The sequence below is a fragment of the Gamsiella multidivaricata genome, assembly GCF_025024155.1.
Source record: "Gamsiella multidivaricata strain RSA 2152 chromosome Unknown BC939scaffold_35, whole genome shotgun sequence".
NCBI classification, from domain to species: domain Eukaryota; kingdom Fungi; phylum Mortierellomycota; class Mortierellomycetes; order Mortierellales; family Mortierellaceae; genus Gamsiella; species Gamsiella multidivaricata.
Window position 1 is genome coordinate 22,968 of NW_026251743.1, and position 24,337 is coordinate 47,304.

General features: G+C 48.8%; 10 protein-coding genes across 10 annotated transcripts; 7 read left to right on the forward strand and 3 right to left on the reverse strand.

Annotated features, from left to right (window-relative positions):
- Positions 1 to 318: 318 nt before the first annotated feature.
- On the forward strand, positions 319 to 1,715 carry BC939DRAFT_397495 (uncharacterized protein; the record flags this gene model as incomplete). The annotated part of the gene is made up of 5 exons (XM_051552358.1): positions 319 to 535; positions 653 to 833; positions 971 to 1,284; positions 1,379 to 1,458; positions 1,557 to 1,715. Coding segments are annotated over 5 exons (951 nt in total), but the record flags the coding sequence as incomplete, so codon positions are not given.
- Positions 1,716 to 2,731: 1,016 nt separating this feature from the next.
- On the forward strand, positions 2,732 to 3,429 carry BC939DRAFT_452352 (uncharacterized protein). Its single transcript, XM_051555793.1, has one exon. The coding sequence runs from the start codon at positions 2,820 to 2,822 to the stop codon at positions 3,357 to 3,359; it is 540 nt and encodes a 179-aa protein (XP_051411845.1). The 5' UTR covers positions 2,732 to 2,819; the 3' UTR covers positions 3,360 to 3,429.
- A 139-nt stretch (positions 3,430 to 3,568) lies between these two features.
- BC939DRAFT_452353 (uncharacterized protein) lies at positions 3,569 to 5,294 on the forward strand. Its single transcript, XM_051555794.1, has 8 exons — positions 3,569 to 3,724; positions 3,819 to 3,895; positions 3,995 to 4,073; positions 4,175 to 4,238; positions 4,369 to 4,500; positions 4,616 to 4,690; positions 4,820 to 4,853; positions 4,950 to 5,294. Exons 1-8 carry the CDS (start codon positions 3,675 to 3,677, stop codon positions 5,225 to 5,227), a joined length of 789 nt encoding a protein of 262 aa, XP_051411846.1. The 5' UTR covers positions 3,569 to 3,674; the 3' UTR covers positions 5,228 to 5,294.
- Positions 5,295 to 5,661: 367 nt separating this feature from the next.
- BC939DRAFT_452355 (rac protein) lies at positions 5,662 to 7,157 on the forward strand. The gene is made up of 6 exons (XM_051555795.1): positions 5,662 to 5,751; positions 5,937 to 5,953; positions 6,134 to 6,192; positions 6,335 to 6,405; positions 6,516 to 6,625; positions 6,723 to 7,157. The coding sequence occupies exons 1-6, from the start codon at positions 5,721 to 5,723 to the stop codon at positions 7,011 to 7,013; spliced, it is 579 nt and encodes a 192-aa protein (XP_051411847.1). The 5' UTR covers positions 5,662 to 5,720; the 3' UTR covers positions 7,014 to 7,157.
- Positions 7,158 to 9,579: 2,422 nt separating this feature from the next.
- Positions 9,580 to 11,323, reverse strand: BC939DRAFT_452365 (uncharacterized protein). Its single transcript, XM_051555796.1, has 3 exons — positions 11,289 to 11,323; positions 10,659 to 10,738; positions 9,580 to 9,737 (listed from the first exon to the last, which is right to left on the reverse strand). The coding sequence occupies exons 1-3, from the start codon at positions 11,313 to 11,315 to the stop codon at positions 9,620 to 9,622; spliced, it is 225 nt and encodes a 74-aa protein (XP_051411848.1). The 5' UTR covers positions 11,316 to 11,323; the 3' UTR covers positions 9,580 to 9,619.
- Positions 11,324 to 12,285: 962 nt separating this feature from the next.
- On the forward strand, positions 12,286 to 12,762 carry BC939DRAFT_168821 (uncharacterized protein). The gene has a single exon (XM_051550350.1). It carries the CDS (start codon positions 12,356 to 12,358, stop codon positions 12,596 to 12,598), a length of 243 nt encoding a protein of 80 aa, XP_051411849.1. The 5' UTR covers positions 12,286 to 12,355; the 3' UTR covers positions 12,599 to 12,762.
- On the forward strand, positions 12,543 to 15,090 carry BC939DRAFT_168826 (DIE2/ALG10 family-domain-containing protein). The gene is made up of 8 exons (XM_051550351.1): positions 12,543 to 12,937; positions 13,045 to 13,133; positions 13,248 to 13,542; positions 13,653 to 13,932; positions 14,020 to 14,155; positions 14,262 to 14,321; positions 14,418 to 14,560; positions 14,667 to 15,090. The coding sequence occupies exons 1-8, from the start codon at positions 12,710 to 12,712 to the stop codon at positions 14,924 to 14,926; spliced, it is 1,491 nt and encodes a 496-aa protein (XP_051411850.1). The 5' UTR covers positions 12,543 to 12,709; the 3' UTR covers positions 14,927 to 15,090.
- Positions 15,091 to 15,183: 93 nt separating this feature from the next.
- BC939DRAFT_397544 (SURF1 family-domain-containing protein) lies at positions 15,184 to 16,603 on the reverse strand (the record flags this gene model as incomplete). Its single annotated transcript, XM_051552362.1, has 5 exons — positions 15,184 to 15,283; positions 15,376 to 15,484; positions 15,592 to 15,830; positions 15,916 to 16,062; positions 16,191 to 16,603. 5 exons carry the CDS (start codon positions 16,601 to 16,603, stop codon positions 15,184 to 15,186), a joined length of 1,008 nt encoding a protein of 335 aa, XP_051411851.1.
- Positions 16,604 to 16,694: 91 nt separating this feature from the next.
- BC939DRAFT_168810 (uncharacterized protein) lies at positions 16,695 to 19,292 on the forward strand. The gene is made up of 9 exons (XM_051550349.1): positions 16,695 to 17,007; positions 17,103 to 17,243; positions 17,375 to 17,783; positions 17,867 to 17,921; positions 18,005 to 18,433; positions 18,524 to 18,646; positions 18,731 to 18,951; positions 19,065 to 19,100; positions 19,213 to 19,292. The coding sequence occupies exons 1-9, from the start codon at positions 16,890 to 16,892 to the stop codon at positions 19,232 to 19,234; spliced, it is 1,554 nt and encodes a 517-aa protein (XP_051411852.1). The 5' UTR covers positions 16,695 to 16,889; the 3' UTR covers positions 19,235 to 19,292.
- Positions 19,293 to 20,700: 1,408 nt separating this feature from the next.
- On the reverse strand, positions 20,701 to 24,326 carry BC939DRAFT_452377 (uncharacterized protein). The gene is made up of 3 exons (XM_051555797.1): positions 23,940 to 24,326; positions 21,546 to 23,811; positions 20,701 to 21,418 (listed from the first exon to the last, which is right to left on the reverse strand). Exons 1-3 carry the CDS (start codon positions 24,167 to 24,169, stop codon positions 21,068 to 21,070), a joined length of 2,847 nt encoding a protein of 948 aa, XP_051411853.1. The 5' UTR covers positions 24,170 to 24,326; the 3' UTR covers positions 20,701 to 21,067.
- Positions 24,327 to 24,337: the final 11 nt, after the last annotated feature.

A 24,337-nucleotide genomic window follows, 5' to 3' on the forward strand; every position in this document is an offset into this window, starting at 1 on the left:
GACAAGGGCCGCCTGCCCGATCTTCCATCTACGGCGTCTACAGCGCTTTCAATACAAGCGTTGCCTTCCTCGCCCAGGTCGTCGTTGGACAAGTCATGGAAAGCGGTCTCGTCTCGACCGCATTCTCCTAAACATTCCGCCGTCTTCACCCAGCCCTTCACAGCCACCTCTGTCCACTCTGCAGGTGCTCTGCCAGGCACTACAGAGTCTTTTAAAGGGAAGGCCAATGATGATGGGAAATCGCCTGCAGATATCGAGAGTTCTTGCAAGAACGAGGAACAGCTACCTTCAACTCACTTACCATCCACGCAAGGCGCAATGGACAAGACTGATAAGGCCAGTGCCCTTTCAGCAAACCAGAGCACGCTAGTGCAGTTCATGTCGGATTTTCAGTCAAAACTGTGGTTTACGTATCGAAAGGATATGGCCCGCATGGAACCATCTTTCTATACCTCGGATGCAGGCTGGGGTTGCATGATGCGGACGGGACAGAGCCTGGTAGCGCAAGCGTTTGTTCATGTTATTTTAGGCCGCGGTAATTGTTGATTTGTTTAGTCGACGCTCTCCTGGACGAGGAGCCTATTGTTTCTTGACTATTGCAATTGCCGACTAACACGGTATCTTTCTTCTCCTCGGGCAATTTAATTATCAGACTGGCGTGTTAATGTTCCATCGCCCGAGGAACACGCCCAAAAGTACCGGACTTTGCTGAGTTGGTTTGCTGACGAGCCAGAGTGGCCCTACAGCATCCACAACATTGCAAAAGCAGGACAGGCATTGGACAAACGAGTAGGCGAGTGGTTTGGACCATCCACTGCAGCCCATGCCTTCAAGTACGTATCATTTCTGGTAGCTCCTTCATATTTTATATCACCTGAAGATACATCCAAAGTACCAAGTAGGGCAGCTGTTGGCACTGGGTACCTTCTCGTGAAAAATATTTATTTAACCGTATATCATCTGCTTGTAGACGCCTCTCGCAGCGGCACCAAGATTGCCCCCTTACGATCATGGTCCCAATGGACAACTCCATTCGCACGTCCGATATCATTCATGCAGCATTGTCAGCAGACATGGATAAAGTCGGAGTCATGCCTGAACATCAAGATTCCAGCGATTCCGAAAAATGGAAGCCGGTCTTGTTGTTGATGCCTGCTCGTTTCGGGCTGGACAAGTTAACGGAAAGATACATAGGTAACCTGCGGAAACTGTTCACCTTGCCCCAGTTCCTCGGTATAGCCGGCGGCAGACCTGGCCGCTCGCTTTACTTTGTTGGAAGCCAAGGTATGTATTTTTTTTTATTTCCTTGAGCAGAGTGCGAAAGCTTCTATGGTGATTTTATGAGAGCGGGTCTAATTAATATCACAATTCCTATTAGGCAACGAACTTTTTTATTTGGATCCACACACTGTCAAGGCTCGTGCTCTTCACGATGAGTTATTAAACTACCCTGCAGCGGTATGAATGAAAAAATAATAATCGGGTGTTTACAGGCGCGAAGGAGATATCTTATTGAATACTTATACATTTACTCTTTTGAACCTTCCGAATATTAGAGCTACCATTGCAATGTGGTTCGATCGATGGATATTTTGGAGATGGACCCTTCAATGATGCTCGGGTTCCTGATAGAATCAGCGAAAGATTTGGCTAATCTGTCCTCTCGTCTGAAGAACGACATGGAGCGAGGATACCCTCTTCTGACGATTATTGAGGATGTTTCTCTGGGTATCCATAAAGAGGCGAGTCATAACAACGAGATGGATGCAACCCCAGTGCTGGACGAACCCTCCAACGTGACCATCGCCGTAGACCTTATAGATGTCCCAGTGGCGGCGGTGGAGGTCCCAGCAGTGCCTACAAACACCTCGGTAGCGCTCGCTCAGGCCCCAACGGTGCCTGTCGAGGCTCCAGAAGCTTTAGTTGAGGTCCAAGCGGTGCTTGTGGAGGTCTCAGTGCCATCTACAGAGGCTTTAGAGATGCCCATCGAGATCCCAACAGCGCCCATTGAGACCTTAGCAGCGCTCACAAAGGCTCCAGAGAGGCCCATTGAGGCCTCAGCAGTGCACACAGACATCTCGGTAGCACTCACTGAAGTCCCAACGGTGCCTGTCGAGATTCCAGTAGCGCTCACAAAGGCTCCAGAGACGCCCATCGAAACCTCAGCAGCGCCCATCAAGATCCCAGTAGCGCCCATAGAGACCCCAGCAGCGCCCACAAAGACCTTGTTGGCGCTCGTTGACGTCCCAACGGTGCCTATCGAGGCTCCAGAAATTCCAGTTGAGGTTCAAGCGGTGACTATGGAGGTCCCAGTGCCGTCCACAGAGGCTCTAAAGGCGCCCATCGAGATCCTATCAGCGCCCATTGAGACCCCAGCAGCGTCCACAGAGGTTCCAGAGATGCCCATTGAGGCTTCAGCATCGCTCACAAAGACCTCGTTAGCGCTCGCTGAAGTCCTAACAGCGCCCATTGAGATCCCAGAAACGCCCATCGAGACCCCAGTGGCGCCTATTGAGATTCCAGAAGTGCCCATAGAAGTTCTAGAGATGCCTATCGAGACCCCAGCAAATCCCATCGAGACTCCAGTAGCGCCCATCAAGATCCCAGCGGCGCCTATCGAGATCCCAGAAGTGCCCATCGAGACTCCAGTAACACCCATCGAGATCCCAGCGGCGCCTATCAAGATCCCAGAAGTGCTCATCGAGACCCCAGCAGCGCCCATCGAGACCCCAGCAGCGCCCATCGAGACCCCAGCGGCGCCTATCGAGACCCCAGAAGTGCCCATCGAGGCCCTAACAGTGCCTATAGAGGTTCTAGAGATGCCCATCAAGATCCCAACACTACCCATAGAAGTCTCAACAGCGCGCGTAGAGGTCCCGGTTACAGCAGCAGCGAGCGCGTCACAGACGGTGTCGACCCCCGAGCCCAGCATCATCCGGGAATTTGAGGTTGATTCTCAGGAAGAGCAGGAGGAGATCGACAGTTTTCATGACATGATGGCTGCTATCATTTTTGATGATGATGGGATTGATATTGTCCCTGATGCGGAGGCCAGTGCAGAGACAAGCGATTTGGGTATGCAGGATCTACCAGAGGAAGAGAACGAAGATGAGGCAGAGGAGATGGTGGAGGTTATGTTGGAGGAAGAGAAGGAGGAGTCCCCGGAATCAAGACCGAGACATGAGATGAAGAGGATTACGAAGGCTCTGAGGAAAGAGATCCGGGTGAGAAGAAGGAGCAAGGAAAAGAAGGCGCTTGAGCACACGCACGCGCACCAGGATGGCTACGTGAGCCATGATGACACGCAGGGCAGGGATACGATCTCTGTCTACAGCTTTGATTCTGACCACTCGCTGTAGCATGTCTTGTAACAATAATATGTGTAGTCTACCACCTTTCAATGAAATTTTATTGGTTACTTGAAACGCGTTTTTTTTCTTTTTACATCTGAGACTTGAACCCTTTTTCTTTCACGATATGATCATTCCTATTACACAATTGGTGGCGCCCTTTCTGCATACCCTGCAGCTTCTTTCTCACTCGATAGCGATATGGTCTCTCCTCCTCACTTTATCGTAACTCGATTGTCTCTCATAACACTCTATCGCATCTAACAGCTGTACCGCTTACATTTTCGAATAGCGCACGCTTTCTATATTATTGCTTGCTTGACTATGCGCCTTCCACTACTCTCAGCCACGTTAGGCACCGGGATCCTATTAAGGTAGGCCACTGTCCTCCATACTCTAGGAACACAGTAGGATCAGGCCATCAATCGCTTTTTTTATGATCCGTTATTTCTCTTGTACAAACGATAGTCTTGCTGCATTCACCGAAGCAATCAAGGTCAAAGGCCAGGTCTTTGGGGTGAAGTTCCGAGGTCGAGTAATGCGTGGTAAGAGCCATCCAATGCAAGGAAAAGCAGGATAAAAAATAACAGTTGACGATTACGGCCCTTACGCGTTTTCCTGCTATGTCACTCTGTAACCTCCAGGTGTATCCACTAAGACAAGGGTTCTATTGAGCGGTGGATCGCTTGAGGCGCAAGTCCACGAGGACGGATCGTTTGTATTGTACGCTACCTTGTCTGCAATGTCGAGTGTCTTTGCAGTTGGAATGAATAATCAACAGTACATGTCTTTGGCGACTTTGCCTATACGTCTCAACTCGATAGTCCGGATGTGCCCATTGGAACTTACTTCCTTAAGGTCCACAGTCCTCATCTTACTTATCCCAAGGTTCGAGTACTTGAAAAGCAACCTGCAGTGGGAGGGAATAAGAACAACTTTTACCACGTCGTTAGTGCTCAGGATGCTTCTTCGCTTTGCTGCTAATACTCCGCGCATGTCTTCTGCTTTTGTGTTGTAGGCACGCCTTGCAGTGACGGCAAGCGGTGTTCGAGCGACACGATTCAGTCTCAGCAATCATTTTGCGAGTCCCCAACAGGAGCTACCGTATCCATTAGTTCTCAGACCACATCCAAGACCTGGACATTACATTGTGAGTAACAGAGGTCCGTGGTAGCGCAACGCATAGATCATACGATGATACGTTTGACTGATACTGTAACGCTCTTCTTCCCATGCGGCTATTCTGTATTCTGTTTGGTACACAGGCCCTAGAGGCCGCCAAAGTAGCCGGATGGTTTGTGAATCCGATGCTGTTGATGTCGAGTTTCAGTCTCCTTATGGTATGTCCAATAATACAACTGCGAATAAGCGATAAGCGCTTCAGCTTTTTTTTTTTTTTTTTTTTGTCCTTTGGCCTTAGGAGAGCATCTGCAACGGACTCACATATCATCTGTTCCATCTCTGCACAGCTGCTTTTGATGCCCAGAATTATAGCGAACCTCGGTATGGTATTATGTTTTTTTTCTGGCATATCTCTTAACTATTAAGCGAAGGATATAAGCTGAATAACTCAACTCTCGATTGTCCGTCGCATTTTAGATGAAGAAGCCTTGCATGCCCTTCGATCCTCTTACGATTCGGCACCTGATACTTCGCTGCCTGCTGTTCAGCGCCCACTTGAACCTGTAAGGAAGCAACAGACGATGGTGTCGCCGCACCGTATTCTCCCACAGCAGTACCAACCGCAAATGAAGGACAGGATACTGGAGCAAAATCCGCGCAGCTTCTTCCAGACAAAGAACCAAAGCGACTTCGGATCGTCCTCTCTTCCGTACCAACGATCGCACGTTCCAGTCCAGTCCAAGAAGTTGGAATAAGCGCCTCCACATTCGTCATTTCCTTTTTTTTTTTTAATCCACTTGACCTCGGCAGTGTAATATTAGTGTCAGCGATTTAATATAGTGATGGCACTTTTCGCAAAAAGACTGCCACTTAATGTCTCTGCGTGCCCTTTTTGCCACTCAACTCACGCGAAACATGATCCTGATTCACCTCTTTGGCAGACATATCTGATGCTCAGAAATGGCGAGTAAAAGTCAGTTCAAAGGACAGGCGCCTCCCCATGTCGATGTGGATGCTTCCGGTGTGTTCAGTGCGCCTGTCTAAGTCGCGTCTTTGGCTACAAAAAAAAAGGGGGAGAGAAGTAAGCGCCCGACTGGTTTCCATAATTGGATGCGCCCCTGCATGATTCTGACCAATCAAATGCTTTTTGCATAGTAGGCCAGCCTCAACCCATCATCCGTTGACATCCCTGAAGACAATTAACTTCTTTCATCCACTCATTCTCGCCCCACTCACTCATCAAGGAACATGCAGGCCATCAAGTGCGTTGTCGTCGGAGGTAAGCATCGCATCATCATCATCATCGTCATCATCATCACCACCGCCACCATCCCATCATCATCATCGCCACCACTGTACTCATCATCTCCTTCCATATGTCCTACTCTCGTTGCTGGAGTCTTGTCTGAACCAATACTAATCCTTGCTCCCATCATGCTGTACCACTCTCATCTTCTAAAATAGACGGTGCTGTCGGAAAGGTAAGAACTTATGACCAAGACACAGGTTGAAGTTGATGCGATCCATGCGTCCGCAGCGCATCTCCTGCCTCCAAGACGACGACTCGTAGACTCGGATTCGGCTATTGTTTTTATTTGTCGCGATTATGGCTAACGCATTCTCTTGAACATCTCTGATTGCACCTACCCTATGCTTAACAGACTTGTCTCTTGATCAGCTATACCACAAATGCCTTCCCCGGGGAGTACATTCCCACTGTGTAGGTGTCCCCTTGTGTTTTGTAGCAGATGGCTTTTCATGAATGATGGAAGCAATGCTGAATACTGATTTCGCTGCGTGCCTGTATGTGCTGATGAGATAACCACGTACTAACAGCTTTCATAAAACAATCGTCTTTATAGCTTTGACAACTACTCTGCCAACATCATGGTCGATGGAAAGCCCATCAGTCTCGGTCTCTGGGATACAGCTGGTAATGTCCTTATTGTTTTTGGACCGGGAGCGACCTGGATGTACTGGATGAAGTCTTGAAACTGACAATTTTTCGTGCTCTTTTCCATGCTTTCTTCCATCGCATTCTAGGCCAGGAGGATTATGATCGACTTCGTCCACTCTCATACCCGCAGACTGATGTCTTTTTGATCTGCTTCTCCTTGGTCAGTCCTCCATCTTTCGAGAACGTCAAGACAAAGGTAAGCGATGCACTTCTTTTCCTCTCTGGGGTTCAGCTTTTTCTGTAACCAATCTTCTCTAATGCCTGTGCAATGGTCCAAATTAATCGCCGAATAGTGGAACCCTGAGATCAGTCATCACGCACCCAACGTACCCACCATCCTTGTTGGAACAAAGCTCGATTTGCGTGAGGATAAGGACACATTGGACAAGCTGCGCGAGAAGCGCATGATGCCAATCTCATACCCTCAGGGCCTGCAGATGGCCAAGGAGATTTCCGCTGTGCGCTACCTCGAGTGCTCAGCGCTGACTCAGAAGGGCCTGAAGAACGTCTTTGACGAAGCAATTCGTGCGGTGCTCTGCCCCGTCCAGCCCTCGAAGAGATCGAAGAAGTGCCTCATTTTGTAAGAGTATGAATGAACACGGAACTCCCATATTTAAAGAACCCTTCCTCCCGAACAACGCACACGCCGGATAATTATAATAAATAAAATAAATATATCGTGAACCACCAAGCAATGCTTCTTGGAGCGGCCGATACTTGTTACAATATGTCCATCTTGGTGCCATGGGTCTGGCGAGCCGCAAAACGAACTCTCTTCGACGATATCATGGTATAATAGCTGGTTTGTGACAGTTAAGCATATATAGCGATGTTACTTTTTGATTCTTCAATGTCAACTCTTCCTATCATGTTGAAGCTAGTAGGGACACGGGCTAGGTTGAGACAGGTTGGTTTTACCCTGCTGATGAAATGTTGTTGCAATAGTAATTGAACTTAGTACGAGAGGAACCGTTCATTCGGATAATTGATATTTGGGCCTGCCTGAGCAGACAATGGCTCGGAGCTATCATCCGTTGAATTATGGCTGAACGCCTCCAAGTCGGAATTCGTGCTAGAACACGAAGATTGGGTGATCTTGTAGAGGGAAATGCTTTATAAGGCTCTACTAATGATAATTTCAAAATATTGAAAGGAATAAATCCACTGCAGACGACTGTTATGCAACGAGATACTGTGAGCAATCTGCGAAAATCAAAGAACAGAAGAAGCAACAAATGAATCGTCTAGCAGTTCGAACAACGACGATGGTATGTTGAGGGAGAGATAAAGAGAGATACAGACAGAGCGAAAGGGTTGCAGAGACGTGGTCCGCCAAGCTTCATTTTCATGTGCACATGCGCATATGGGGTTGGGGAGGGAGCCGACCTTACCTGCTGATCCTCTTGAAGGCTTTGTTTTGTGTGGTGCTGCCTCTCTGGCGCTCGTATGAAAGGCCGCCGCGCCTTAAGCTAGAGGCAAAAAAGGGACATGGGGACAGAAAAAAATTGACACTGTCGAGTTCCGACCCCTAAGTCCTTGGGAAGAAAAAAGGTGTACTTATAGCCAAGTGTCGCCACTATTTCATGCCGAATCAACAGCTAATGAATGAATGGGCTCCAGTAAACCCCATGTTGGCGGCGAGTGATGGATGGCAAGTTGATATCGTGTTTCGAATGAGAGACATCGGTTGCTTTGGAGGAAGAGGTAGTAGAGGTGGCGGTTTCTTGAGCGGCCAGGGCCTTAATCCTAGTTTTGGTCCTGGTCCTGGTCCTGGTCCTAAGCATGGGCATTGTCGAGGGAGCGATCGAGCAAGAAAAACCCCCCTAGCCAAGCGAACATCTGCCAGAGATGTATAGAATTGAGCGCACGAAGCAAGGGATCGTGCTGCAAAAAGCCGCTGAGATAATGAAAGAAAGATGGAACCAGGACTGAGCCGGCTCTTTCACTTCCATCAGTTCGCAAACAAGGTTATTGGCAAAGATATAGGCGACGGGCGACGTTTGAGGGATGGTTCATAAACCAGAAGTTGAACGAACGCGTACAGACAATGTTATCACAACTGAACCGACCCTGAATGTTAGACAATTGAGCCGATAGAGCAGTGAAACAAATAATGTCCACAGCAGCAAAGCACTGCCGACCTCACATTTCTTCGCAGATAGTCAGGGCCGATTTTGGTGTAGCTCAGGGTAGCTTCAATTTATTCCGTTTCTTAAACTGTGCCGTGCGTTCACTCTTGATCCGTGTTGCAGACACCTTTGTCCCGCCATGTTCCCCAGATAAGAATATGTTGACAATTTAGACCCAAGTCCAAGTCCAGGTCCAGATCCAGGTCCATATCCAAGTCCAGGCCCTTGTCCATGTCCAGATCCATGTTCATGTCCATACAAAGCTCGTAGTTGGCATCAGGGTGTAAACATGGAAACCGTAATAAGCATCAGAAAGAAATCGATTAACATGGAGCCTCAAAGGTAGAAAGAAGAGGTAAAACAATAAAGACAGCAATAAGATGGGCGAGAGTGGTCCGCTCCATGGCCTCAATACACTGGCGGGTATCTGATAGATTGCCACCAGTGCAAGAAACCACTGTTGCGGCCTTGGCTCCACAACGATCAAGCCACACAGGCCGCGATTGAGAAGTCCACTTTACCACCATCGGAAAGAACAGCCCGCAAACCCCCAGCCTTGTACCGTTACGAGTCCTCTGTGGATATTGCCCCATGGGCTTAGCATCCCACATTTGTTGGTGTCGTAAAAGTAGGCAAGACTGAGTCCCTGCATAAACCCGGATCTTCACATGTAAAGATACAGGCTGTTGAAGGCGGCTGTCGAAGCAGGTGGAATAATAGAAAAGCTAAATAAATGGGGGTTCCATGATGCTTAAGACGAATACGCGTACCTTGAGTGCTTGGCAGATGGAACTGTTGATGGCGCGATTCAAAGAATGGCGGCAGGGTGGTGATGGATTGGAGTCTCTTACATTAAAGCAAGCAAGGGTGTAAGCCACTAGAATTAGGAACTAATCCATACCTTTTCAAATTGAAAGTTAGATATGCCATGTCGCGTAGACCTCTCTCTCCCCCATAGACTCGATGAATTCAAGAGCCAGAAAAATAAAAAAATAAAATCTTTTCTCTGTCTTTCTCTCTCATTCATTCTCCCTCTCTTTATCTGTCTCTATTACCACTACTTACCGCAATCCTACTCTGAAACCCCTACAGTATGCCCATGTGCGAAAAGTGCAAGAAAAGCCACGACCGCCAGACCTACTACGCATGCTCGAAAAGGTATTTAGAGGCCAAGGCGAGGTAAAGCTTTATCACAGTCAAGACAAAGTATCAGTCGATGTTAACGGTGCCACATACCCTGAGGTGCACCTGAATTCTCTCAATCCTTCAGACATGCCTCCCAGGAGCTGCTGATACAGAAGGTACGGACAAAAAAAAAAACTGTAGAAGTGCGTGGGGAGCCTGGGAGAGGACGGAAACAGCGTGGGGAAGAAGGGCGGATGAGCTGAGATAAGACACGGAACAGCGCAGGAAGGAAATAAAGAAGAAAGACATGAGCGAAGAATGAGAGGTTGCGCGGAAAGGCGATACAGAGGAGACGCATATTTTATGCACATAAAAGAGAATGAGAGAGACGCCAGACTTTGCTCAAATACTGCAGCTACGAAAAAGCAGCTCAGCAGGAGGGCGCTGCAAGATGAGTGCGGAAGCCGAGTGAGGACAAGAGAGAGTATCAGTTAAGAAGCGAGGATGGGGACTGGCGTTCTGTCACAGCCGCCATCTTTCCCTCATGGAGGGCCATGCCACACCCTTCTTTCCCTGAAGAGTGCAGCGAGTCGCCATATCCAACTTTCGCTCCTGAAGACGAAGTGGAAGAGAAGAAGTTATGGACCAGGGCAAGGTGAAGGGATTCATGCTTTATTTTTTTCTTTTATATTTGTGCCATATTGGACCCACTCCAGTACTCTTTGTGTCTTGTATAGTCTTTTCTCTGGTTTAAACTGCACACATCATTAAGGACGGCAGATGTGGTGGAACGGGTGTGATGTGTGCGATGCGTGTGTGAGATACGTGAAGCGCACATCTTTTTTTGAACGCGTTCAGGTGTGTTATCGAGTTATCCAGAGCAATCATAATAAAGAGGTACTTTAAGCAATTCAATTATAACATTTAGGCCACTTCCATTTTATTCAAGGCTAATAAGCTATATAATACTCCAAGCTCCAGGTCGGGGCTATAAAAACCCCTACCGGGAGCATAATAGACAACAACGCTCTTTTGTCTCCTTGACTCATACTCAGGTACATAAAACATCACAAGAGGCCTTCTTTCGAATGGTTTCGATTTCTACGACGACATAGAGCCCATCATCAATGTCAGGCCACTCCAACAAACACTGCAGCAGCATCTGGCGACCAAGGACGACATCGCATCCCTCCTGTCACAAAACCACTTGCAGCAGCAGCATACAAAGTTCCTCGGATCTCGTCAGGTACGTGGAGTGCTCCGTCAATGAGCACAAGGCGTGTCACGCAGCCCCGTCCACCCTGAACCATCAAACAAAGAAGGTTGTGCGTATCAACCGCAGTACCCTGGCGAGGACTATGCGGCTTTCGAGCAACAGTCCTCGGCATCCGCGCCATTGACGATTTCTATACGGCTTCGGGAATCCTCGGGACGATCTGCCTACCGACGAACGCTCACGAGATGTACACGTTCCTGTCCGGGGAGTCGTTGTCACTCCTGTTCCGCTACAAGATGAGGCGGTTCTCAGCTCAACGCAACGTACGATGGTTTGCTGGACATTAGCTAACGCTTAGATTGCTGTTCTCCGCACCCTTCTTTCTCTAGGCACATATGGTTGAGTTTATGGGGCATCTTCTGAGACAGAGAGCCAGCGCGAGGATGCATACACCGGCAAACTCCCCTGCGCTGCGCCCGCAAACGTCTAGCCTGTTTACGCCGTCAAGGAAACGCACCATGCTGGCACGTGAGGACGCCTCGTCTTCTCCAACTCTGAGACCACGCTTGAAGATGCAATAAACCGATAGATATCCCAACCGTGTAGCAAACTAAGAGTGCCTGAGGTCGTTGGATGAGGATGAACGAGACAGAAAGCTTTTATTCATGCTAGCGATCCTTGTTGTTGTCTGTCCACGGTGCTTTTGCTATCTGTTAATAGTTCCTATTTCTGTCTGTTCGTGATTCCTGGCGAGGCTAGTCTGTTGTCCTATCGTCGTGTAGTCGTGCTCCTGACCAGAACCTTCTTGCTGCCTGCATTCACCGCCTGCTGTCCCTTGCGCCCTCTGTTCTGGTTGTTATATTGCCCTTGCATCATCTGTACGGTATATCTGCACCATGTACCTATGGAGTATGGTGCTGGTAGCGCAGAAGATTCAGGTCAAGGTTTATGGAGGAGCAGATCTTTATTCGATGAAGGTGGTCTAAGATCATATCTACAACCTTAAAAGCGGTGGACGCAGCTATAGGGTGCACCTCCATTACGGTTGATATAGCTGCAGGCAGTGTCTAGTGTTGGAATCATTGGATGCAAAATTCCTAGCTGAGAAGGAGTCTGGACGGCAACTAATTCACGGTCATGTCCAAGAGTGATCCCTCTGATTACAGCGCCCATATGTCCTGTCTTGGCCCATGATTCCTGGCTATGGATCTGATGCGCTGAGAGAAGTAGAGTGGAAGGGACCGGGGAGGAAGATCCCCAGCCCTCTACGCGTTATGGCCTAATAAGGAAATCGTAAATTGGCAGGCGACCTTACAGTTAGAGAGGGCTGGGGTCGACTACCTCGGGCTCAGCTGCAGCATCGCGGATGAGTATGAACATGACATGATTGCGATCATGAACCAACCATACCACCATGATCGCAGAAACGAGCTGCATCGGATGATGCATTGATCCGATGGGGTTGGGATGCACATCCGGATGGCCCAATCTCTTGAGAAGGGGGGTGACAAAGTGGAGAAGAGACCCAGTTATCGTATTTTTTTCAGCAATGCCATTCGTTAGTTATCCTTTTCCCTCCCTCTCCATTGGTCATCTCTTTCTGCGTCAACAACATCCATTCGATAGCTCCTCATTCGGTGCCATGCACACATCCACACGCATACATCCATACGCACACAACCACACGCACACACACTGATCCATGCACTCCATGTCTGACATGAAAGGCATACCAGCGTCCTGAACTAAAGTTTAAAGCGGAGGATTCGAGGTCACACTGGCAAACAAGTGTGCTGGAAATCCATATCTAATGAATACTGCTTTGAAACAAGGCCCCATTGGCACATTCACAGCGCGACGTGCCAAGGTCGCGTTCGTTCTCTTTCTCTTTCCTCCCTTTCTTGTGTCTGCGTCTGGACCTCCCTCTCCGAAGACAATGCCGAGCATCGCCACTCCATCGCTCCTGGTCGGCCTGCATCTGCTGGTCCTGATTGCCATCGCAGCCCAATGGAACAGGGTCCAACCGCTTCCGTATATGGTGCGTTTGCTGCAGAAACAAAGGGCGCTTGGTTTGGGCACAGGACCATTTGAGATGCTAAGGCGCCGACTGACTCGACACCATGTCTTTTTTTTTGTTGGCATCAGGATGAGATATTTCACATTCCACAGGCGCAGCGATACTGTCAAGGCGACTTGTGGGCCTGGGACCCAAAGATCACTACCCCTCCTGGCCTGTGAGTGCGATATCAATGTCGATCCGCACTCCTGGTGCTTTTCGGTCTAGGATGTCAATCAACACTAGGGCTTGATCTGACTGGATCTCTGCTGATTTGTTCTTTGCTTTATAGATATGTTATCAGCGTTCTCCTCCTTGCAGCCAAATTAGGCGTTTGCACAGCGTATCTTCTTCGCCTCACCAACCTGATTTATCCTATCGTCATCCTCTTCACTATCATGGCCCTGCTCAAGGAATTCCATCCTCATATGAGTCGAGCCGACCGATACAATGCCGCTGCAGTCATCATTTGCTTCCCCGTTCTGTATTTCTTCAACTTCATGTACTATACCGACGGCGGAAGTGCAGCATTTATCCTGCTATCCTGGCTGGCGGCCAAGAAACGTCTGCATCTCCTCGCAGCATTAGTAAGAGCAAATCAATATGGGTAGCCTGTACCAGTGCATGTGTTCTAGTATCCTTGTTTTTAAGAGGTATATGCTGACTATGTTCAATATGCTTGAATGCACTGTGCTAGGGCTCTGCGGTGGCCGTGACCTTCAGGCAAACAAATATCGTATGGGCACTTTTCATTCTCGGAACGGCACTGCTGGATCTTGCGAACACAACCGAGCGTCGCCAATTCGACCCAAAGGCCGCGTTCGTTCAATCGCCCTTGCAGCTTGTTCGTTCCATAATCGGGTTCGTACGCATGCTGTTATCGCAACTGCCAACAGTACTAGGCATGGCCATGCCCTACCTGGGTCTCCTTGCAGGATTTGCAGCGTTTGTCAAGTGGAACGACGGCATTGTCCTAGGTATGAACGCATTTGGACTTCTCATCCTTGCCCTGTAGCAATAATTTGGCGTCGGCGCTGATTTAAACGTTCTTTTAAATGGTTTAGGTGATCGATCGAATCACATCCCGACGGTGCACGCTGTTCAGCTGTTCTACTTTGTTGCATTTACCGCAGGCCTATCTATCTTTGCAATTTTGGGCGCTGTGCCTTTGGCTCGCTTGCTGAAAAAACCTTCTCCTAGGTATTTGCAAGAACTCATATGGACCATGAGTCATGGATAACCGTAGATAGGTCTTGAAATAATTTGGTCCGCATCGCTGACACTCCTTTGTTCTCTCCATCTTTAGATCATGGTTGATTATCCTAGTTATTGCCTTGATTATGACCGCCATTGTCCACAAATTCACGTAAGTTTTTTGAGTGCCTCGCATCGGAATGAGTGTCAAAATGCTTTACGTCCACACTTGCTAACATCCATCCTTGGCGTCCCACGTAATGACTAGAATCGTGCATCCGTTCCTCCTATCTGACAATCGACACTACACTTTCTACATCTGGAAAGCTCTCTCTCGGCACAATTGGACCTTGCTCTACGCCTCAGTTCCCTGCTACATGCTGGCTGCGTGGTTCTGCTGGCAAGCCTTAGGTAACTGTCTTGTTTTGGTTAACATCCTTACAATCTCTCTGCTGCTTCTATTACTTGGCTTCTAACCATAAGCGCATCCATACTCTGATTCTCTTTCTGCTAATAGCAACGGAGCAGACAATTCTATGGATAACAATCTATTGCATTGCAACAGCGTTGACATTGATTCCTTCGCCATTGCTGGAATTCCGATACTTCATCACGCCTTACTTGATCTATCGTATCGCTGTGCGTCAGTCGCGAGGAGTATGGCTCATTTTAGAACTGTTTACATACACAGCTGTCAACGCCTTTACAATCTATATGTTCCTGAAGAAGCCCTTCCGCTGGCCTCAAGAAGACGGACTGCAGCGATTCATGTGGTAGCGAGGAAGAGGATTACGGTCTTTGCTGGCTCAAAGACACGACCTCTCCTGCCATCTACCCTTGCAGCAGTCAATATCACAATATGGGTGATACACATTCGCAAGCATTATAGCATGACGCGACACAAAGTCACATTAATCCCGCATAAAAATGTTCTCCATTATTGCTTGCGCCAACAATCGGTCCGAACCTCAGGATTATTTTTCGTTTAATGGCTCAATATCCCGTTTTGCTTTCAGTCTATGACTATTATCTTGCTATACGTGACGAGGAAGCATCTGTGGTGTTTTCTTAGCAGGTGGTGGCCTCCTCATCAAGATGTAGAGCATGACTGACGTCGCTACACAAAGCGAGTACCTGTGTTTCATTCACGAAAGTAAAGACGCATTAGTCAGATTAATGTTTTTGCGATCATGGTCCATTGTTTGGTAAGAAAACATGGGACATACCATGTAACAATATATTCTTTGTGGTGGTTGCGAAGCTCGACTACAGGAGACCGCCCGACCGGTATGTTTTTGTCGATCAGCTCGGACTTGATGAGGTGTTGCGGGGTGTCTAAAAGATGGGGATGATATCCAAGGACGAGAATTTTGGTCAAGTTATAGAAAACTCGAAGGGGTAGATCATACAGCCTTCCATGAGCCCTGACGCGTCTTCCTTACCTAGAAGGGTCTCAACGATCACAGGTTGCGATCCCGATAGCTCTGCCATGGTCTCCAAATCCAAGGAGTACCATTCGTTCTTCTCTGGGCTGTTCTCTGGGACAAAAGACGATGCCTTTTGTTCACCTGATCGAAGCAAGCCCTCGACGACTACCTCTCCTTGAGGCAGACCCTCCAACCGCGTAGACTGATCCTTCTTTTCGCGGGGCACCCATCCTCGCCGCACAAGGATCTTGGATCTAGAAAGTGAAAATGTCCACGCATTAATGTCCGCCGCATTTCGCATTCACAGAGATCGCGGCGCATGATCTCGGGTCGACATACCCGTTGCTGCGCTCAAAAGGAGTGATAATAAAGTATCCTGGCTGTCCATCGCCCCTGGTCCTCGGTCCCAGAAGGATTTCCTGATCATGTCGGAAATGGCCGGTAACTTTGACCTTGCGATATTCAAAGTCTTCAATCGCATCCAAGCTAAAAAAAAAAAAAAAAAAAAAAAAAGTACGCAGGAGAACAAAGTCTATATCAGTTCATCAAACAAAAAAGAAGTCTGGTACAGCATCTCCTTCCTGCCTGCAGAGTGTATTAGTACAAGGACCTACTTGACTTTGCGCGGTAATGGGATCGCATCTAGAGCCATCCGATCCTCGAGACTTTCGATCAGATTAACCTTCCAGCGCAGTCGTTGAACCTGCCATGTCCCGAGTCCAAACGTAATAATGGGACACAGCGCCAGTCCAATGGTAACAGGCCCCCAGCGTCTCCTGCCGGACTGCGTGCGCGAGGATTGGTGCAGGGTGCTATAGCCATGCTGCTGCGCGACTTTGTGAAGGCAGACAGACCTGGTTGATCCGATCGGGTAGGTAGCTGAGGTGACGAGTTTTCTTGGAAGGGCCACTGATTGAGAATGCGTTACAGACGTGGACGATGCTGCTGTCTTGAATGTGCACGCCTGATTATGCTGGGCGAATCTCCGGGCGAGGATCCTCGTTTGATTCAACGCGTTGTTGGACATGGCGAAGGAGGAGTACGGAGGGAAGGACGTGCGGGAGGTCACGGGCGAAGCGGTTTGATCTTGAGCCAGAAGCCATATCTGGGTAATGCAAAAAAAAAATGGGCGTCTTGAGCGCGGTCCACAGCCCACCCGTCATCAGCTCTCCATTCTTGTCGCCTCATCTTTGGTTCCTCATTCACATTCCCAGCATATTCTACCTCAGTGCAAGAAGAAGATCGGCAATACATAGCACGCAGGCAACGAAGAAAAGAAAAAAGCAATAGCAAAAAGAGGGCAATAAAACGCAATGGCATCGACTGAGGAAAATACCACCCCGGCCCACCTTTGGTTCGAAGGCTCAGTAGCGGCTGCTGTTGAAACTGCCAACACCAAGGGCTCGGTGCTCATGGTCTGTCTTGTCCAAGGTATGTGGACAACACATACCGACTCATTTTGATACACCTAAATTGAACGTCTCTTGCATTCTACTGAGAATAAAACGGATGTCACCATCACATAGATACTACCGAAGGAAGCGAGAGTCATCAGTTTGAAGGTCGCTTTGCAGATACCAGCGTTTTATCGGAGCTGTCAGGACTGAATCTGGTGCCGCTGCGCCTAATCAAAGATTCTGTCGACGGCATGATGTTTGGCCAGATCTGTAAGAACCTCAATTGTTTCGTATCTGGAGTCCTGAACCCCTTTTCGATTGCACAGCTTTTAGCGAGCGTCCACTGACCCAGTCTTGCGCGTTTCTTTTGTTTAACCATATGCGTGACCATGCGCCCATAGTCCCAATTATGACTGTGCCGGCTCTCTATCTCATCCGTAACGGACTCTTGACAGACTTTATAAATAGCACTGTTGATAAGGATCAGATGCTGGACAGGATCAAAAGGGCAGTGGATGGACATTCTCAGATCCGTCCCCCGCCAAACACTGTGATTCCTACAGCTTCTGCGGCCGCTGCCGAGGCACCCACTGGAGGTTCATCGGTGCAGGAGTCAGTATCGGAGCCTACGTTAGGAACAACATCGATCGTCGCCGACAGAACGGGTACTTTGACTGCGTCGACACCGACTTCATCTCCGCACGTAGCTGCAGCTCCACCAATGGACGTGCCTTCTGAAGCCCCGGCAGAAGCAAGTCTATCCAATTTATTGTCTAACACGAGCGCGACTGCAGTCGATCAAGCACAGACGTAGGAATATTGCAATGTTTTCGATGAGATTGCGCAATTTAGTTAATGCTAATTATCTTTTTTTTTTTACTAACATTTCCCAGGCTAAAGGAACTGATGAAAGAGCGCAAGCTGAAGCGAGAGAAGGAAGAGAAAGAGGTGGATATCATTTCTTTCTTGTTTTTGCACAATCTGGTACTGGAGACAATACTGATCATGGACATTGACATCCTATCCAATAGGCTGCAAAACAGCGCGAAATCAATAGGAGGGCTTCTAGCAAGGCGCTTTCGGAAGCTCAGCGAGAAATGAGTGACAAGCAGGGCAACAAACTCAAAGAGCAGATCGAACGGGAGAAGCGAGAGGAGGCAGAGTATAAGAAAAGAGTCAAGCAGGCACTCGAGGAGGATAAGGCGCGGCGGAGAGCGCAGAAGGAGAAGGCACAGGCAGCAGCGGCAGCTCAAAGCAGCCCACCGCCTCCAGAGCAGGTTTTGACGCCTGCAGAGATCCGAGCTCAAAATGCTGGGCTGACCCTTGCGAGAAACGACTCTGCTCCCGCACTCGCATATGATTCAAGCCGACTGAACATCCGGCTTTTTGACGGCTCCAGCATCCGAAACACGTTCAAGGCCACAGATACGCTCGACCAAGTGCGCGAGTGGATCAATCAGGTATGAAATGTCATTTTTTATAGTGTATTCTTCTTTCTTTGCCTTGGTTATCATAGAGGACTCAGAGCTGTTTGCCGCCATTATGTATAGCATCAAGTGGAGGACCATGGAGCCTATAATATCGTGCAGCTAATCCCCTTGCGCACATTCACGGACGAGTCTAAGATGCTTCGTGATCTCGAACTCTGCCCAAGCGCTACTCTTGTGTTGAAGGTGTGTGGATCATGAAGGCACGGAGAAATGGAGGAATCACTTTCTATTTTCGCCCTTTCTAACACGTCTTATACATCGCAACAGAGAACGACTGCTGCATCCTCAGCATACGAAGGATCCGCAGGAGGAGCTGTGCCGACTCTGATAAACTACGGTTGGTCGGCTCTGAGCTTGGCGGGCAAGGCTGCATCATCAGCCTACGCGACGGTTTCGTACTACAACCCCCTGGCGAGTACTGGCGCTTCAAGCAGCAGTACTGCTGACCGCCCCAATGAACACGGTCGCAACACCTCGGAATCTGCAAGGTTAGTTCCAGTGAGCTGTTTCAGCAAGCAGGCAACCTGGAACACTTGGATTCTTGTACCTGCTGTTTTTTTTATTTATATTTTATTTTGCTGAATATGATGACAAATGTTAGGTCCAAAAAAAAGGATACGGAGGTCAACTATAATGGGTAAGTTTTCAGGACTTTCAAGGACAGATCGAGGAAGCTGTTTGTTCACTCAACAGTTTGGAAAGCTCACTTTGAATTCTTTCTTCCTTGCTTTTGTTACTCAAATACTTAGAAACTCTACGAACCTGGAATAAAAAAATAAAAATAGCTGGGCCTATGGGGACCAGTGGAATAAAGACGTTTCAAGCAGAACCTTTGTCCTATCTTTTTTTTTCTAGCAAAGAGTAGGAGCCACTTGAATGAGGAATTAGCCCAGGGTATGCTGCTGGCGAAGGCAAAGAGAGAAAAGAAAAGCCGAGCGCCGGAGACACTGCTGAAGTGCATGTATAGTACATAACATCCACTTGATCGATGCCAAGGTAGATACAAGGGCGCCATAGACATGATGAGTGTTTTATACAGTAGCTTCTCTTTCGTGTAAAAGAATGATCTCTACCGGGCAGATACAGGTTCATGCTGAGGCTATAAACAAAAAAGGACCTCTTTATCTATTTTACAAGCAGAATAACGCAGCACTAACGGGTCTATTCAAAATATAATCCGAGAGAAACAGCAAATGTGCTGTAACAAGATCGTGAAGAGTCTAGAGAAGACGAAAAGTTCGCATCGGTAGCAGACATACCAGCCATGGACGACCTTCACTCTCAAAAAAATCGAGGAAATGACTTTTTTTTTTTTTCCGGCAAGCGACGGGGGGAAGGGGGGGGGGGGTTTACAACACATTGTATTCAAACAAAATATTGGTCTTGTCGAGTTTCGGCAGCACGTTGAACCGGGCCATCACTGCATCGTGCAAACTAAAAACGCGGCTGAGAAGTTGATTAAAGAGACCGTTCAGGGTATCTATGACCAGCATATTGCACAACGGCTCCTTTAAAAATACTCAAATGTATATCCTGCTAAACCACCTCTTCCGCATCGATGGCGCACTTTGGTAACAACCCAGTTTTAACTTTTCTCAGCAGCTTCAGCAAAGTCTGTCGAGTACGTTGTCGGAGAGTCAATGAATCTCCTCTCGCGACTCCCACAAGGTGTCTCGTATGAGATCCATGAATAAGACGCTACGTCGAGATAAGTTAATGTTCGCCATCTTTTAAAAGTCCCGAATGAACCAGCTTGCGGGTAGCCGCGACAGGGGCAGTAGGTGGCGAGTTCGGGTTGGGGGGCGTATCATTCAGAAAGATCTCAGAGGATGTCAAAGATAGATTCAACCATGGCGCCATGGATGTTCGTGAGATGGGCAGCGTGCGCTGTTGAAGTGTTGGAGCGATTGGGGGCAGGAGGGGTTCAGAGACTGTGTGTGACCCCCATCCCTCCCGTTCCTGAAATTATTAAAGTTCTATGGAATGAGTGGCTGTGCGCAGATTAAATAAAAAAATCGTATGCTGGCCCATTCAAAGGAACCTGACCTATCAGAATTGCTGTGCCGCTGAAAAAAAAAAAAAAAAAAAAGGTCGCGTTTTCCCTCGCATCTACAAGTTACTGTAATTCGCGATCGACAAGGGTGTGTACCGCTCCATGGAGACACGGCAGTATAGGATCCAGAAAAAAGGTCTCAACAGCTTCCACCTGAGGCGACAGGGGCGCAAAGTGGGTCTATCCTCGACTCTCATTGCTACTGGGGCATGATTTCGGCAGCAGCCCAGCACGAGCAGGCCATTGAGGGAAGCCAAGACGAAGGCCCAGAGGCGCTTGATTTGATCGCTATCCTCTTCGTGAAAAAGGGATCATACAGATCCTTTCTCTCTTCGTTGTTGCATAGTCATATCCAGTCCACTGTGTCTTTGAATCATGCTCTCTGTCCTTCGAGTCCAGTTATGGCATAGTTACAGTCTTTTGAGGAATATCTACAAGCAGCATAAATATATTACAACACAATTAAAAATACAAACAAAAGAATGCAATGTTCTATTCTACGCTTCTATCGTCGCCAGATCATTTTCAGGGCAACATAAGGCTCGTGTTTCTCATTCCTTAGCGGACCACCCCATATCCTCATTATAACGAATGACCTCCTGAACTGTTAGTCGGTCTGTTGTGCTCCAGTGTGCAGAGCTCGTCCTCGGCCGGAGTCGGTTTGGTTTAACCGGGAAGATCTCTCCCATATCGAGCACAGGCAACGGCCCAAAGATATCCTCAGGATTCAATTGGCTTTGACGATGCATGGCCTTTTCCAGTTCACTCCACTCTGCCCAGGCTGGTATTTCTAAATGCCTATCTCTCTTTCCATCCCTGGACTCATCTCCATCATCTTCGCTCTCGCTTATAATCTCAGGTAAAAGAGTCCTTTCGTGGTGGGAGCGCCGTCGGGTTTGACTCTGTGCCTATGCATATAAGCAGAACGAAATGGATAGAAAGCTATGAGTAAAGACGCGTTCGCCCAGATGACAATATACAGTTCTAAGAGGAACAATAAAAAAAAAAAAAAAAAAAAAAAAAACTTACCCACGAGGGTATCGGGGGCGGACGCATAGGCGCAGGAACCACGAAAGGATTATCGCTTTGATTGAAGTCATTCAACTGCTTATTCGATGTCGTCGACTCTTCCGTCTGCAGCTCCCGCGTTTGCGATTCTTGGGTTCGCGATGCTCTCAGGAGGCCATTAGTTAACGATTTGGCTGTGGATGATGTCGACTGTTGCGCTGCGAGGATCGAAACCAGAGTCGAAGTCATGGTCGTTCCTGACGTACTTGATGTTGATAAGGTCTGCATAGACGCAGACGATGTTGTGCTGGTTTTGGAGGTAACATCCGGTGTGAGCTCGCGCAATTTTATATCACGCTTCGTATCCTTTTTCGGAGAGGTCGGTGTGCCCGCCCTTGCAATACCAGAGAGGGCGAGCGATCTGGCGGTGAGGGTGCTGTCCTGGAGTACGGTCCGCGTAGGTTTCTTAAGCAATAACGTCGATTTCGAGATCAGGAACGGTTTGCGCGTTAACGCTGACTGGCTTTCGGACCGTGCCAGACTGCTCTCTGTGGGTCTCGTCAGGGGTAACGGGGCTCTTGGAGCTCCTTGACGCCACATGTTCAATGACGCGGATGATGGCACCGCTGAATTTGTCTGGGCTGCTACGGCCTGTGTCGTTGGCTGAGAATCCTTGGATAAGCCGATTATCCCTGGTCTAGCAGCCCTGCCCGTCGTGTTGGTTAGAGACGACTGCGGTTGGCTCGATGCACTGATCCCTGATGTTGGGGCCGGGGGCGCCATAAGCGGCAGCGTTGTTGTCATCTTCAACAGCCGTGATGTTGGTGGTTGTGGTTGGGAGCCGGTTGTTTGGGTTACGGGTTTCCGTTGACCGATGGTGCGTTTCTCAGGCAAGGTGGTGCCGACTCGCGATCTGGAAATAGGCTGATGGTCGACTAAAAACGCAGAACCTGTCCCTGCAGAACCGGAGGTGATAGAATGAGAATCCTTCTGTGCAGCTGGTTTGGTTTCCGCAATGGTGTTCGACCCTGAGCGCGGCGCGATATCGGAATCCTGGGGCTTCAACATCGAGTTGATTCTAGTTTCGCTTGAATGGTCGATGCCCCGCCGTGAGAGATCTCTGTCGGTAGTATGCGAACCTGGCAGTCCTGCTGCACGTTCGTCCTGATCACTTCGTCTGCCCAACATCACACTGTTTCCGTTGCGATCAACACTGTCCAGAATAGAGCTAAGACTGAGAACGCTCCCTTGGGTATTTGGAGTATGAGGTACCTCTCGCGGCGCCCGAGAGTTTGTTCCGCTTGACTTTGACGATCTGGCTCCATCGACAGTGTTGGATTCAGCCCCGTGTTGATCAGTGTCGTTGAAACGTACAGGTGCCGTGGAATCCTGGAAAGGTGAGCTCCTGGGCCGTCTATAATCCGCTTGGTAGATTTCGACATCTTGGTCGACGTTCATGCCGGAGCTGACCGAAGGACCCCTGGTGAGACGAGGTGTTGAGATATAGGGGCTGTTTCTTGATCTAATAGAACTTGACCTTGACAGGGGTGATACCAATGTCATGGAATCCCGTGCTCTTGATCCTGGTGTCGCTTGGGTTTGAGCTACCCTATCCTGCTTGACCGCATTTTCGGAATAGGATGGATCAGTGTAAGCGATGGCTGATAGCCTGAATGGTGATGCCTTCGGCGGTAGATATGCTGCATCTTTCCTACTAATCGAAATCAGTCGGTATGACTCCTCGTCCTTGGACCGTAGCGGCTCTAATGGGATGACACTATTATTTGATGCGAGGCCCCTCCTGGTAATGCCACGGCGTGTCCCTTCACGTTGTTCTCCCATGAGCTCGCTGGCTTTCTTCCGTGCAGTCCTCATGATTCGCATGGCTCTCCTGGTTGCCGCTGAGGCATCCACCCTCAGGCGCGTGCGTTTTGGTGTTATTCGATGCCGTTCATGCGGTGAACGTGGGCTGCGTAGTGGCGAGAATAACCTGGGCGTCTTGGGACTCTTCGGCTGAAACTGCCCAGATCTGGTTTTTGAACGAGACCGACGATTGAGCTGATGCGACATGTTTGGTGAATCTATGGCAGTCTCCTGTATAGGGCTACTAGCGCGTGGAGTGTTGGTGGCGGCGTAGGGGGTGCTGGCTTCATGATCTTGGTGCACGTATTGCTCGATCATGGTCCTATTATGAGCGCCATCCGTAAAAGACTGGTGTGATCCTGTCTGTCGTTCCTGTCTATCGTTGCTAGTATGTTGCTCCTCATCACCATATCCCGACGCGTGGCTATCGTGAAAATGGCGTAGATGATTTGATGAATAGATTGCACGCATATGCGAAAAGTCGGTGTCTTTTAGCACCCCTTTCAGTACTGAAGGGCTTGCGAGTCAAGTTTTAAAAGCATACTGCATTACCTATAGGTCGAGAGGTTCAGCTGCTCCGCCTCAGTCTGTGGCCTGTTTTGATTGGCAGCGTAGACACATCCCTGGTAGTAGTTCTCGAGCCACTCAAAGCTGTCGTTGCATAACCGCTCAAACTCGCTCATTCGTGCCTCTTTGAGCTTCTCAATCTTGCGCCGCTGAACCACAGGCCATGGCCGTGTTGAGGGAAAGTCTGAGGGTGTTGCCCTGCGCTTTTTATCCATGCTGGTAGAGCCAATGGCGAAGCTAGACCGGCAGTTTGTCGAGGTAGACGGTCTCCAGTGGCGAGGCCAGGATGTCCTGATTGTCGCAAGAAGAGGGTGTGTGGAGAGAGGGGAGGTGGGAGATGAGTATAAAAGGAACAATGGTGCGGTGGTTAGTTAGTGCCTGGA

What these genes read in the sequence shown, in the direction of transcription:
- BC939DRAFT_452352 (XM_051555793.1), top strand. Translation starts at nt 2,820, where the DNA reads ATGCCCATCAAGATCCCAACACTACCCATAGAAGTCTCAACAGCGCGC.
- BC939DRAFT_452353 (XM_051555794.1), top strand. Translation starts at nt 3,675, where the DNA reads ATGCGCCTTCCACTACTCTCAGCCACGTTAGGCACCGGGATCCTATTA. An exon ending in CCGAGGTCGAGTAATGCGTG is followed by an intron (nt 3,896 to 3,994) that starts GTAAGAGCCATC and finishes TGTAACCTCCAG; the next exon opens with GTGTATCCACTAAGACAAGG. An exon ending in CAGAATTATAGCGAACCTCG is followed by an intron (nt 4,854 to 4,949) that starts GTATGGTATTAT and finishes GTCGCATTTTAG; the next exon opens with ATGAAGAAGCCTTGCATGCC.
- BC939DRAFT_452355 (XM_051555795.1), top strand. Translation starts at nt 5,721, where the DNA reads ATGCAGGCCATCAAGTGCGTTGTCGTCGGAG. An exon ending in GGGGAGTACATTCCCACTGT is followed by an intron (nt 6,193 to 6,334) that starts GTAGGTGTCCCC and finishes TCGTCTTTATAG; the next exon opens with CTTTGACAACTACTCTGCCA. An exon ending in TCGAGAACGTCAAGACAAAG is followed by an intron (nt 6,626 to 6,722) that starts GTAAGCGATGCA and finishes ATCGCCGAATAG; the next exon opens with TGGAACCCTGAGATCAGTCA.
- BC939DRAFT_452365 (XM_051555796.1), bottom strand. Translation starts at nt 11,315, where the DNA reads ATGCCCCATAAACTCAACCATATGTGC. An exon ending in ATAAACTCAACCATATGTGC is followed by an intron (nt 10,739 to 11,288) that starts CTAGAGAAAGAA and finishes TGTTTTATGTAC; the next exon opens with CTGAGTATGAGTCAAGGAGA. An exon ending in TTTATAGCCCCGACCTGGAG is followed by an intron (nt 9,738 to 10,658) that starts CTTGGAGTATTA and finishes ATAAAGCTTTAC; the next exon opens with CTCGCCTTGGCCTCTAAATA.
- BC939DRAFT_168821 (XM_051550350.1), top strand. Translation starts at nt 12,356, where the DNA reads ATGGGGTTGGGATGCACATCCGGATGGCCCAATCTCTTGAGAAGGGGG.
- BC939DRAFT_168826 (XM_051550351.1), top strand. Translation starts at nt 12,710, where the DNA reads ATGAATACTGCTTTGAAACAAGGCCCCATTGGCACATTCACAGCGCGA. An exon ending in GAACGACGGCATTGTCCTAG is followed by an intron (nt 13,933 to 14,019) that starts GTATGAACGCAT and finishes TAAATGGTTTAG; the next exon opens with GTGATCGATCGAATCACATC. An exon ending in GTTCTGCTGGCAAGCCTTAG is followed by an intron (nt 14,561 to 14,666) that starts GTAACTGTCTTG and finishes TTCTGCTAATAG; the next exon opens with CAACGGAGCAGACAATTCTA.
- BC939DRAFT_168810 (XM_051550349.1), top strand. Translation starts at nt 16,890, where the DNA reads ATGGCATCGACTGAGGAAAATACCACCCCGGCCCACCTTTGGTTCGAA. An exon ending in CATGATGTTTGGCCAGATCT is followed by an intron (nt 17,244 to 17,374) that starts GTAAGAACCTCA and finishes ATGCGCCCATAG; the next exon opens with TCCCAATTATGACTGTGCCG. An exon ending in AACACCTCGGAATCTGCAAG is followed by an intron (nt 18,952 to 19,064) that starts GTTAGTTCCAGT and finishes GACAAATGTTAG; the next exon opens with GTCCAAAAAAAAGGATACGG.
- BC939DRAFT_452377 (XM_051555797.1), bottom strand. Translation starts at nt 24,169, where the DNA reads ATGGATAAAAAGCGCAGGGCAACACCCTCAGACTTTCCCTCAACACGG. An exon ending in CTGAACCTCTCGACCTATAG is followed by an intron (nt 23,812 to 23,939) that starts GTAATGCAGTAT and finishes TTTTCACGATAG; the next exon opens with CCACGCGTCGGGATATGGTG. An exon ending in CGCCCCCGATACCCTCGTGG is followed by an intron (nt 21,419 to 21,545) that starts GTAAGTTTTTTT and finishes GCATAGGCACAG; the next exon opens with AGTCAAACCCGACGGCGCTC.